General features: G+C 43.7%; 1 protein-coding gene across 3 annotated transcripts in view; it reads left to right on the forward strand.

The window, feature by feature from the left end:
- The window catches only part of fat2 (FAT atypical cadherin 2), a 73,261-nt gene extending 61,108 nt beyond the window's left edge, over window positions 1-12,153 (forward strand). The window contains exons 24-30 of one of the 3 annotated variants that reach the window (XM_034597217.1): window positions 1,617-2,070; window positions 5,352-5,505; window positions 7,431-7,530; window positions 7,622-7,779; window positions 7,884-8,164; window positions 11,187-11,745; window positions 11,777-12,153. In XM_034597217.1, coding sequence (XP_034453108.1) covers window positions 1,617-2,070; window positions 5,352-5,505; window positions 7,431-7,530; window positions 7,622-7,779; window positions 7,884-8,164; window positions 11,187-11,683 — 1,644 coding nt within the window. In that variant the 3' untranslated portion in view covers window positions 11,684-11,745; window positions 11,777-12,153. Of the gene's footprint in view, window positions 1-1,616; window positions 2,071-5,351; window positions 5,506-7,430; window positions 7,531-7,621; window positions 7,780-7,883; window positions 8,165-11,186; window positions 11,746-11,771 lie in introns of those variants that run through there. The other 2 variants (XM_034597218.1, XM_034597219.1) reach the window with 2 other exon arrangements.
- The last annotated feature ends 1,290 nt before the right edge of the window (window positions 12,154-13,443 follow it).

The raw sequence follows: 13,443 nt of genomic DNA on the forward strand, positions 1-13,443 counted from the left end.
GAACATCACATCCAGGCTGAGTACACGAGCGCAGCAGCCGTTGTTGAACTCGTTGACGCTCCCCACAGGAAGCTCGCAGCGGCTGTGTCGCCGCTCGGAGTCGTTGATTTATGGAATCGCGAGGCACCGATGCCGCGGAGCTTGGGTCCCTGCGGAGTTTGACTTGACACTGTGCTCGTGCTACATGCGCTGAGCTGATACTATAAAACAAGCCTCAGTGCGTCAGACGGAGGAATCTCTCGTCACATATCCACCACACGACAAAGCACAACACACATGAGCGTCTTCCCCTGATAAGATCCAGAGCCGGAGCTGCTGTCATTGATCCATGTGCAGGACTCTGCAGGTCGACCCTCATAAGTGAATCATTCCTGTTGGTTTGTTTGTTGGGGTTCTTTTCGACCCCCGTCGGCCGAGCCACAGGAAATCAAAGTTAACCTCAGGCAGGGACAGAAAGCGAAGCAGCGTGGGCCTGAACGTTGAGGAATCTATTCACGAACAACAACAAGAAAAACTCCAGGAAGGAAAACAAAACAAAAGCTTCATCTTCAAGAAGCGCCAGCCGAGCAGATCGCCATCAATAATGCATCGCGGCCTTCGGCGTCCAATGGGCTGATGCTTAGCAATTTGCAAAACACACACTGCATCGGTTTATTTAATAGGGAAGATATAAGGACTCTTACGTTACATCAAGAAAACATGAATTGATAAAAAGCTGCTGGCTTGTTAGTTTGAGAGAACGCTGAGCGAGCAGAAACGTTAAGAGGCTTCCGCTGATGTTGATGAAAAGCTCAGTGTGTGTGTGTGTGTGTGTGTGTGTGTGTGTGTGTGCGTGTGTGTGTGTCTGTGCGTGTGTGTGTGATCTGTGTGGTGTGTACACGGGAAACATCAGCAACACAGGAAGCTGCCAGCGAGTAACACAAACGACTTGTCAACAGCAGCAGTCGTGTTTATCTTCTTAGCGTCTTCACCCTCCACAGACGGAACAGATCGTATGTGATGAGTCACTCGAGACGTTGATATTGTTGTTTAGTAATAATGAGATTTTAGTTTTAGGGCCTCAGACGCTGATTTAAGTCACAACGTGGATCTAAAGTTTACTTCAGCAGCATTTGAACCTAAGAAAGGTCTGATTTACATGTTTAATTACTCATTTAAAGTTGTTCATCAATCTAGTTTGTTTGGTTTTAAATCAAAACTTATCATGATGATAATATACAACAGTGTTTGAGGTTGATGCTTTAACAACTTAGTTTCACTGTTTCTCTCAGTGCGACGACTCAGATCAAGAGAAATTAACAATCAACATTTCACTGTGACAAACCTCCTCCCGGGTCCCGTTACTCTCGAAGCTCTTTGTGATTAGAAACAAGAGAAAGACTTAACTCTGCAGTTTACATGAGGTTAAGAGTCTGGGATTAATCTCCAGCTTCGACACAGCTGATAAGAGTTTACTGATCTTATCACACTTGACTTAAGATCCCGACTCTTTCAAGGTTCTTTCATTAAACCGTAACTTCTCGTTTCTTCTGCTAAACAAAAACTTCTGCTTCTTATCTTGTTGTTTTAATGAATCTGTGAGTCGTTAACCTTCTGCTGTCTCTCTCCGTCCTCAGCTGACCAGCGGAGAGCTGCTCTTCAGGTTCAGCTGTGGAAACGCCGCCCCTGGTTCGCTGCTCGTCAGATCCGCTCCTCTCTCAGACGGCCGGTGGCACAGCGTCCTGCTGGAGGTCAACTCCACCGCCCTGAGGCTGACCCTGGACCAGCAGCACCCGGCCTCCACCGCCCTGACCGAGCCGTGCCGGATGATGCGCTCCCACGGTGCTTTGCTTTTCGCTTCGCCTTCACAGGGCTCCCCACCCGAGGGCCACGGGCACCTGCCTAACTTCAGCGGCTGCCTGGAGGGCCTGGAGCTGAACGGGGAGCCGATCCGAGTGGGCGACGCGGCGGAGTGGACGGGCTCCGGGAGCCGGAGGCTGTTCGGGGTGTACCAGTGCTGCAGCCGAGCAGGAGCCTGCGACGTCAACCCGTGTCAGAACGGAGGCGTCTGCGAGGAGGACGCTACCACAGGTGAATATATATATAAAAAAATATCTATCAAAACTGAAATGAATGTTATGTTAATACGTAATTAACATAATATGAAAGTTTCGTCTGAGAAATGTTTTAATGATTTTCCACAGCTGAATTGATGGATTTATATTATTTCCTTCAAACCATTCAAACCCAAATATATTCATGTTAGTATCGCACACGATGAAGGAAAACTTCAATTAATCAGGTTTTTGTAACCTGCAAAACTAAATTTGATAAAATGAAAAACTACACAGTCTGTTTCTGCAATTAAAAAGATTCCAGAAATCTCCTCCACAGCTGAGACTTACTTTTAAATGTCAGAAACACAATGACATCAGGTCAGTGTGACTGCTGCTTCCCAGTGAAGATACTGAAGATACCTTTTTAATCCCAGAGAAGCCACATTGACATTTCAGATGAACATCTGGATCCAGTGAAGTGAGCAGGTCGAACTGACCAATCACCTCTGGCCCCAAACAAACCTTCCACCAAACACACACCAGAGCAACTCATGAGGATTTATTCCTTTGCAGGAAATCAAATTAACTTGCTCTTGGTTGGTTTTGATCTTTTCATGATGTTTATTTGCCTGTTGGACGACTGGTTAAACATCTGGTTGCGCTCCAGCTCCGGGTAATGAGGCACGAGTCGTCTGTAGCGGCTGCAGGTTCGATTCCGACCTGGACTCTGCACTTTAAACCCAAATCAAGTGGAACATGACATCATCTGCTCTCTCTCTCTCCCTTTCACGCTTCCGTCAAAAGCAAGAATCTCCAGCTGCCTTCATGTCGTGCAGCTAAAATCAGTAATGTCAGGTTCTTATTATCAAATAAGGAATAAACAGCCAATGAAGCCGTTTCCAGACACAATATATTCAGCATCAACACAGTGAAACATTCTTCAGGCTCCGGCTCGTCCTCTCAGTCCGACTCAAACCACGACTCTGAACATCTTGACCGTGTGTGGTCACATGTTCGTTTGAGGTCATCACCGATTGGTTCTTACCTGATCAGTTATTGGTATCAGGGAGGTTTTGCCACCTCTTGGTTGTTCCGCATTATGTCCCAGAGAAGAGGACGTCTGGCGGCTTTGCATTATTATTTTCTCAGAATAGCAGCTGATAAGCTCACAGAGGCTTTAAAGTCATATTATTCCCATGAGTCTCTGTGAGTCGGAGGAAACGAGTTCCTTTCCTCTGAAGGTGGATATGAAAACAAAGGTGAAGCTGCAGCAGATACAATCTCTGTGATTTGTAAGAAGTGCAAACAAATGAAGCCCAAGGGTTTTTATCAAAAACCTGCCGCCTGCTGGTATTTCTTTCCCCGTTAGGTCAGTGAACTGCATCGTTTCTCATTTTCCTTTCGTGCAATAAGGACATGTCCACTGTGTCTCTGTGGACACGAGACAGGAAGTTACGGTCTGGTTTCACTGTGGACTTTATTCACCATCCCGTCAAATCACATTTCAGTTATGCTACAGGCAGAAACAATAGATAAATATTATTTCCCCAAAGATCCTTCTGGGTAAAGACAATGTGAGCAGACAGGCGAAGGCAGTGGATGGTTCTTTATGTTTTACTGTAGAATATAAAGTTGTTTCCCAGTTGTTTTACTGAGGATTCGATCTCGTTTTCCTTCTGAGACGGAGAGAAGAGACGTGAAGTAAAACGCAGAAACAGATGAAAACAGAGAAACTGAACTTGTTCTCCTCATCTTTTTCTAGTTTGTTTATTGGCCTGGAGTAATATGTGTAAACTGTAATGTCAGGGAACCAAAGAAACGTCTTTTTCAAATGATATTAACACAAGAAACTGTGTGTAACAAAATAATCTAAGATCCACTCTCAAGATTTTGGATTTTTCAACCAGCAAACGCTGCAGGTGATGGAGGGATTCGGGTCTTTGTTAGATTTCTGCCATGTTGGGTCTTTTGTACATCTCATATACAGCAAAGTTGATACCTTTACTTTACAAATAACATCAAATATTATATTTGATATCTAAATATTTAGATCCCAGACAACATCATCTGATAAGAGTTTAATAGATCTTATCACACTAAAACCAGAAGCCATGATTTATGGATTTAATTCACCCCTACATCGAAGGAAGAAGTCAGGATGGTGACTTGGTCCAATAAAGAAAACGTATTGATTAGAGTCCAATAAAAGATAAATGATTATCAGAGAGGAGCAAAAGAGAAACGCTGATTAGTCATTAATAAAATAAACTGTGTGATGAGCTGGTCGATGGTGGGAGAGAATATTTATTGTATAGTTATTAATCAATAGATGCTGCAGCATCTAAATATAATAGTATTGGACATCCACCCAGCAGATGAACAGAGGCTCCTCCCTGAGGAGGCGTGGCGTTGGCTCGGTGACAGGCGCCGCCGACGTCTCTCAGCTGCTCAGCTTCTGGAAATCTGTCAGCAGACTTTCGTTTGGCAGCGTTCTTGTCACGTGCAGACGTGCAGACGTGCAGACGTGCAGACGTGCAGCCTGCGAGGGTCTCGTGCGGTTTGATGGCGGAACAATGTTCCAATTACTGAAATGAGCTTTAGCTAGATCACTTTGGACGGGAATGGAAAAGCTCACGAGAACTAACAAAAGAAAACACAAACGACAGAGGAGCAGAACAGAAAGGAAAAGTTAAATACACATAAACAAGAATGACAAATATAAAACTTAACGTGTTATAATATATAATCTTTATGTCGCTGACTGAATCTCCCAGAGTTCAGATTTCAAACGTGTGTGATCTTCATGATTCTCAGTCTTTGTCTGTGGTCTCGTTTTTAAAATCAGTAAAGATTTGGAAATCCTCGAGTGTTTAGCACTGACGAACCAAACAACTAATAAATAAACTAATGAATGGAGATAACTCAGCAGTCCTCTGACGACTTAACGACAGGTTGTTGGTTTGAGGCCCAGCACCTGCTCCACCCATCACAGATAGAGTAATACCATTAGACTCACGTCTGCTCTTCAGAACAGTTTGTGTTGTTTCCTGCTGCGTCTCCTTGTTTTGTCCCTGTTTCACCTGTTAAAGAGAAAACTTTACAGATCAGTGAAACTATCTCAGACTTTAAATCACGTTCTGTCCACTTTCTTTCAGGCTGATTTTAATCTTTAAATATCAAACACGCTCTCGTGCTCCGCGGCCGAAGCAGCTTGACCTTTGCTTTGATTATTCACTGGCCGTAGGGGAGACTCGCCGTGGCTTTGATCAGCCGCTCTTGTCTCAGACGTCTGTGTGTGATGTGTTTGCTCCGCAGATCCACGCTGCAGGTGTGCGGGACTCTTCCACGGCGCCCGCTGCGAGCTGGACCACAACCCGTGTGCCTCTGAGCCGTGTGCCCACGGCCGGGTGTGTGTGCCCAAGGCCCAAGGCTACATGTGCAACTGCTCTCTGGACGACGCTGAAGCACGGTAAACACACACACACACACACACACACACACACACACACACACACACACACACACACACACACACACACACACACACACACACAGTAATGTACTCCGAACTTAAACATAGTTGTGTTAAACAAGTGTTTTATAGATTTGTTTTTTTATTGAGGAATAAAATAATGAACAGACTCTGGACTGTTATGAACACTGAAAATGGGCAATAACTATTAATATAATATATAATATTTCGACATTAATTGATCGAGACTAAAACCAACAGATTAATTGATGATGAAAATGGATTTTTAAGCCCAACAAATAACTTCCTGCACACAATTATAATTAAATACAGAACGATATTAATAATTCCAAGCACAGATATACACGTTGACAACTCCAACAACAACACAACAACACAACAATTTGCATGTTTATGTGATTGCACACACAAACAAACACACAAACCCACAACCAGCTAGTTTTATTCCGCTCACATCACCGACATCCTCCCAATAGAAGGGTCACGTTCAAACCAGATTACTGCATTTGCATATTCCTCCTTCCATTCGGTCCTCGTGGGTATTGAACCCGCTCCATGTTCCAGGTGGTGTTTGATTAACTCAGCGAATGAAGAATGGCCGGCGGTGAATGGTAATTGCAGGAAGTGGGCGTTTGCTTTGTGACTTGTGAAGCTCACAGACGTGTTCTCGTGCCGTGACGGTGTTTTGATAATTATCTTAACGTGTGCGTCTCTGTCTCCGCGTGGGACGGCAGCGCACCGGAGGAGAGTGAGATGTGTGCTGTGTGTTTTCAGTCACGCATCCACAGCACAAAGACACAGGACTTCACCTCTCACTTCATTTAACAAAGCTTTTCACTCTTTCCACAATAATAATCCTAATATTAAAAAGAGGAAAGCTGTATTCTGGTGTTTTGCTGGAATGCGTAGCGAAGGAATTCAGAACATGGGACAAAGCCAAACGGCGTTATGTAAAACCTAATGATGGGTTTCTGTCAGTGAGGCAGCAGCGGCACTTAGCAATCAGGGCTCGGCCAGCAGGTCCTCGGGGTCACGCTTCGGTGCCTGGGCCGGGAAGATGGAGGCCGGCAGTGAGAGTCTCTGTCTCATCAGCCACATGTGACCTTCGCCCTCGGAGCTGCTCCTCACTCGAGGGCTCCTCTACAGGCGGTCGGCTGCTGATCGCTCACGAACGCTAACCGAGAGAGAACGTGTTCGATTTTACCGCAAAAACGTTTCCATCCGAGAGTGAGAGAGAAAAATCCCGCTGATGCAATTAGTCAGTTAATCAACAGCAGCTAGTTTATTAATCAGATCATTTATGTCCATTTTTTACCAAAGTGACAAATATTTTAATGGTTCCAGAGGATTTTCCACTTTTTCCACTTTGTGTTGAACAGAAAAACTTGAGGTTTTTTAATTGAAAAAGCTACAATCAGACGATACGTTGGAATATTTATATTAATAATTATATATCTGTGCTGGTGACAGCTGACGTCAGAAGCCTTAATGGTTTGTGGTTTCTCTCTGGTGTCGGTGTTCACTTAACTCAAGGATCAGGTCAAAGGTCACTATGGGTATAACACATATAATTTAAAAACAAATATGACATTATAAGACATTCAAAGTCCAAAAGGTCCAAGGTCAACTTGATTGGTTGTTCAACTAAATATGAATTACATAATAATAATAATCAAAAAGCAATTATTTTCTCTGTGACTTGAAAAATGACTGAAACGATTCATCAGTTCTTCAGACTTATTGCTGCAGCTCTAAATTAAATGCAATAGTTGTGTTGTTGTGTTGTCAGAGCACATTATTTAAATTCTCACATCCTCAAGTGGAAAACATGAAACTCCAGTTTGTTAAAATCCTTCCCGTCTCATCTCAACTCCTCCATCTGACGTCCTCTCCTCCTGCAGCTGCCACAACCTCATCGATGTCTGTTCTCCGAATCCGTGTCCTGGAGGTTTCGACTGCAAAGTCACCGACGGCTCGATTCACTGCGACCCTCTGCCTCAGGTCTGTGAGAGCAACACATGCTGAGTTAATATGATGCTTTGTGACTTTTATTAAACTAATTAAATGTATTTCTATTGTCCCGTGTGTCCAGAAGCTAAATCCAATGATCGGCTACATGGAGATCATGGAGATCAGTGCCAGCGTGCTGGGATTACTTTTCCTGGTCAGCGTCTTTGTTTGCGTCAGGAAACGTTACGTTCAGCATAAGATGAAGAAGAAGAAGCCGGTCTGCGTCCAGGACTCCAATGGGTACGAGATTCAGTCTTTAACATATTCCCCTCATCCAGATTATATGTTTAAGACAGAAATGTACCTCAGAATCTAAATCTAAACTTCTCTTCTGACGCCCGCAGGTATTTCCAGCCCAGTTTGACCAAGAGCCTCAAAGCCAACAACCAGGAACTGAACCCCATCGAGATGAGCTCCATGGTCGGTCCCACCAACGACCTGGACAGCACGCCGTTCAGGTCGCTGCGCCCCTGCAGCCAGATGGGTCTGTGCGGCGGCAGGGTTTCTCCTTCAAAGATGCAGGGGCCGGTTGTGTGCAGTGTGGCCCCCAACCTCCCGGCCAGGCCCCCGTCCAGCTCCGACAACGACTCCATCAGGAAGAACCACTGGGACATGGACTACGAAGGTGAGGTGGTGCTGCTGGGGCTTCAGCATGATGAACATGACAACTTGTGCTTTTTATTTTGAAACAATAATGTTTACTAAGCGAGAACATTTAAATATAATGTAAAGAAAGTTTATTTTTATTCTCTACTTTTTGCATTTTAAGTTTTTCAACAAAAACATTTAAACAAATCTTATGTAAAACTTCATCTTACTTTTGGTCTCGATTCGATTATTTTGGTAATCAAATATTTTTTTTTTTCCTGTGTGAACATGCGTCTAAAATATTTTCCCAAACTAAGAAACGCTTTTGTCAAATTACTGTCATTTCATTTAGGGCGTCTGCTTTCAGTTAGGTATTAGACCAGTTCATTTAAAATATGAAAACATTTATAAAACTTCATTAATTAAATGAAATTCTGCTGCACTGAAGAGGAAACACAAACATCACATGTTGGAAGCTGAATATAGATCCGGCTGAATGATTCAAGGTCAATGTAAGCAGGTGTTTGTTAGTCATGCAGAGCAGTGCATCATGGGAAACACCTCACGCTCAGGAAGATGAGACGTTCGTCGGCGAGGCCGATCGGATGCGATCAGGAAATAACAAAGTGTTTCATCTCCCTGCGTCTTCGTCTTCCACTTTCTCTCTCTGATTGTTTCTCTCTTTCATTTCTCTCACTCTATATTCTGTCACAACCTCCCTCCTCTTTTCAACGTTCTTCCTCTTCCCGGTTTTTGTCCTTTATAAATCTTCTTCTTCTCCTTGCCTCTCACCCACTCAAAGTTCAAGTTGTGGAGGTTTTGACCTTCAGCTGTTTTGTTGAGGAGGAGATAATGTGATAATCTCAGGAAAGAAGACGACTGCGAACCAGCAAACAAGCAGTTTAAAGATAAAAATCGAATCTTCTTCCCTCGTCCTCTGTTTCCATCTCCCTCACATTCCTCTTCTCTGAACTCAGGTCCTCCTCCTCCTCCTCCTCCTCTGATACATCCTCTTAACCTTTCCACCTTTCTCCCGTCCTTTATCCCTCGCTCCTTTCCTCTGTGGTGTATCTGTCTTTCTCCTCGTCTTATTGTTCTCCTGTTCTCTCTCTCTCTCTCTCTCTCTCTCTCTCTCTCTCTCTCTCTCTCTCTCTCTCTCTCTCTCTCTCTCTCTCTCTCTCTCTCTCTCTCTCTCTGCATGCAGCATTCATTTTTCTTTCATGTAACGGATCAATATGGCCGTGACTCATACATCCTGTGCTATGTTCTCAAGACAGACGACGAGAGGCAGACCAGGCGTCCGTCATGCCATCGTTCCCCTGGCAACGCAGAGAATAAAGGACACGTTCCTGTAGTTCTTCACTTCTTATCCAGCTCGTTGTTAAAGGGGGGGGCGTCGGAGTCCTCTACGCTTTGCTTCTGCTTCCCCCTGTGACCTCAGCACTGACTCTTCTAGTCGACCTCACCCGTCATCTGAGCGGATCGGGAACTTTTTCCTTTTTCGAATTCGGACACGGACACTTTTATCGACTCGTAAACTGTCAACCAGCATGAAGCGACGCTTACTCGTCAACCTGATGATGTCAAGATACTGTATCATCTGGTTACAAAAGTAAAACGCAACCCATCTATCTGTAACCTGATCAGACGCTTTCATCGATGTAGAAATCAGTAATCAAACAGTGCGTTGTTACATTTTTTAAGTATTACAAAGAACCTCCCGATAGCCAATAAAGTAAGAAACAGTCAATCCAACATTATTCATTATACATCAACGTGAATAATTTACATTAATTATTCGGATACAAGATAGTTTTGTGTCGAGGTCCCGCTGAGACACGCTCTCAACCAATCACGAGTCAGCCTCGGCTGTCAATCATGACACCTCAGCCTGTTTTTAAATTAGCTAATTAAAACCAAACGTATCAGAAACATGAACACGTGAACAAACATCAGTGAGATAAGAACGACCTGAAACAACAGAGACCGACTTTGAGAATAATTCATTTGACATGTACGAGATAGAGGTTTGGTCCATGTCCCGTTCACTAACATGGAGGAGTTTATACCGGAGTCGGCCTTCGGGGGGCGATCAAGATGCTTTGGCTTCACTTTCATGAGCCGCCATGTCGTCCATCTTGACAAACAGACTCAGAAGTGAAAGCCAGTGGAACACGAAGGGTTACCCAGAAGAAACTCTCTGACTTTCTGCATCAATTGATTAAAAAACAAAGATCTAAAAGTTTTCAGATAAAGTTCCTGTGACGTCTGTGATCGATGCTGCAGCCTGCGGCCGCTCGCTGCTCTGCTTTCTGCAGCGTCAGAATCTGAGCTTTTGTTCTTAACAAGTTAATGAACTGTGGAAATAAGACGAGATTCTCTTTAGCCCGAAAATATCTTAATCACTATTTGTTTCTCTTTGTCTCTTTTCCTTCTCCTCACGTGTTCTATACGTCTCGGTTTATCAGTCTCTTGTCCTTCTCCTGTCTCGCTCTAATATTTCATCTGTTGTCAAACAAGTGATTCCTCAGATGTTGTTATCAAACCCTTTAACAAATGAAATGTTAATGAGGTTCGATCTTTTACAGTTTAAACATTTTTCAACAAATTTACGTTAACTTTTTACTTCCAATATAAACATAAATCGCATCTTTTCTGCATTAGTTTAAGTAAAAGTATTAATTTGAACAAACAAACACCGATATACAGATTCATAAATCTATGAAAGGCTCGTATCAACTCTCTTCATCCAACAAGAGTGAAAAGATTCTTGTTTATCATCAGAACTGGTTCTGGGTCAATAAGTAAAAGGTCTTTAGTGAGTTTCTCTTCTTTAGATATTTCTCCTCCTGTTCTTCAAATCAAAGCTGCAACATTTCACATCTGCAGTTGAGGATTTAAAATACAAACACTCAAAGCTTGTTTTAAACCCTTCCTCAGATCCGTCCAGTGTTTATGAGTATTAATAATAATCTGTCAGGTGGAGCAGTTTGTTCAGTCTGTGGCTGAAGCTCAGGATGGATCTTGTAATTCTCTAAACTCTCCCGTGTCCTCCTCAGTGTACCCGGCGGATCCCGACTACTACGGCCGTCCGTCCGTCCAGGAGTTCCCTCAGTTCGACATCGTGGAGGACACGTACCCCAGCGGCACCGTGGACTCGCGGAGGAACTCTCGATTCAACGGCTTCCCCTTCCCGCTGGACCGCTGTGACCGCCGCGCCCCCCTCCCGCCGTGCTACAGCAACCAGAACCTGGACAACTTCCTGGGTCCCGACGGGGTTCCCCTCCCCCGCTCCCAGTGCCCCAACGAGTACACGGCCATCAGCTACTACCCGGCCCAGAACACCCGCAGCCCGGACAACGTGTCGGGCGGCTACAAGAGACTCAGCATGCGTCTGAGCGTGGCCATGCCGTCGTACGCGGAGCAGGCCGACCCGCCACCGGCGCCCAACCCGGCCCAGCCGCAGACACGACCCGCCGGGCCGAACCCGAGGAGCTACGACAGGACAAGCATGGTGGGCAGCGACTACGGGAGCTGTGAGGAGGTGATGTTCTAAGATCCACCGGCCCTCTGCTCTCAGGCAGCTCTGAAGTAGAAGAACGAGAAGTTCAGCAGAAGTTCATCTTTCTGTGGAGCTCTCGTTAAGAAGGGGGGTGAAATGTGAACAGTATTACAGACTCGACTGTTTCAAAGTCAGAACAAGGGCCAAACTTTTTCATTTTTTAAGCCTCAACCAGGGAGAGAATCTGACTCCAGAGAAACGGGTCATGAACACGTGTGGAGAACCACGACTCCTGCGTTGGTCAACACACATCATGTGACTCCTGACTTTAAATTTGATGCCACGAGAGCTCAGCACTGTTTGACGTGATTAAACACGAGGTCAGTGCGAAATGTCTTTGTGATGAAATCCTGAAAAGGGGTTTGATGAGGATGTTGAGGATGAAGAGTAAAAGCTTCATCATCATCTCTACTGTTTCTGCTGGTGCAGGTTCGTCTCTATATGAAAAGTAGTTGATCATAAAAGAAGAGGATCAGAAAGAAGCCGCAGGTTTAAAGTCACTGTTTCACATCACGACGTATTCAAAGTGACATTACGCTCATTTCATGCAGGAGAAACATCTCAGTCGTTGATCAGCTCGTTGTCGTTTGTCCGTCACGACGTTCGGAGGCTGGATCCTCAAACAGACTCGAGTGGTCGTGATGTTTCGTGGTGAAGTTGATGTGTTTGAACTTTAAGATGTTTATTCCTGTAGATTCTGTCGATGTTGAATCTGATGGATTTGAATGAGTGAGAACTTTCTCTCTGGTGGAGATTCTGTGTTTGTGGTGAACTTCTGCTTCCTCCTGATAAAAGAAACACTCCATGTGGAGCAGGAGAGGAAACGTCTGTGCAGCCATTTTAAATGTGCTTCAGATGGAAGAGATTCTTGTTTTGGTCCCGAGCTCGTTGTGCAAAGTGAGTTTTACTGAATATTAGAGTCGATGCTTTAGGCTGAACATCATTTTCTTCAAAAGAAACAGTTTGACAGTAAAAAGACGAGATTTTCACATAACAAACATTTCTTTAAAAAAGAATTTCAATGACGAACGAGTTTAAATAATCTGTGTCTCGGTTTTGGTTTATGAAACTTTAAAAACCAGTCAAATGACCTTCACTTATCAAATCTGTCTTTAAACAACTTTTTCTTTTTTGACCCAAAGTGAATTTACTGTCGACATAAAAGGCAAAAAAATGTTGATACTTGAAGTTTCATTTAGCAAATATCTACAATTTTATACTTTACAAATGACCTCAGTCTAAAACGAGTGAAAAGCATCAATCTTTTTATTGAAGAATGATTGAAAATGAAATTAAAACTTCAAAAAGTATTTAATCTATCGTATGAAATAGAGAAAGAACAAAAGAATCCTAAAATCTGAGCAGCTTTTATCTGAATGTTACTTTACTTACTCATCAATTGTTCAGAAATCCACAGTCGAATAGTTTCAGGTCTAAAAGTATTAATTTCTCAGTGTTGTTTAATGAAATAAACCTGCAGCCATGTTTGTTAAAGTACAACATAAACTGAGCCACAGTAAAAGTACATATATATATATATATATATATATATATATATATTTTATAATTTGTCCACTCAACATTTTTCAAACGTCGCTATGACAACGAGTGATGGTCCTGATCAGGTCGCTGGTGAATTCCAGTGCAGATAAACTCAATCCAGCTGTTTGGACAGTGTGTGTGTGTGTGTGTGTGTGTGTGTGTGTGTGTGTGTGTGTGTGTGTGTGTGTGTGTGTGTGTGTGTGTGTGTGTGT

The sequence above is a fragment of the Hippoglossus hippoglossus genome, chromosome 10 (assembly GCF_009819705.1).
Source record: "Hippoglossus hippoglossus isolate fHipHip1 chromosome 10, fHipHip1.pri, whole genome shotgun sequence".
Taxonomy (NCBI): domain Eukaryota; kingdom Metazoa; phylum Chordata; class Actinopteri; order Pleuronectiformes; family Pleuronectidae; genus Hippoglossus; species Hippoglossus hippoglossus.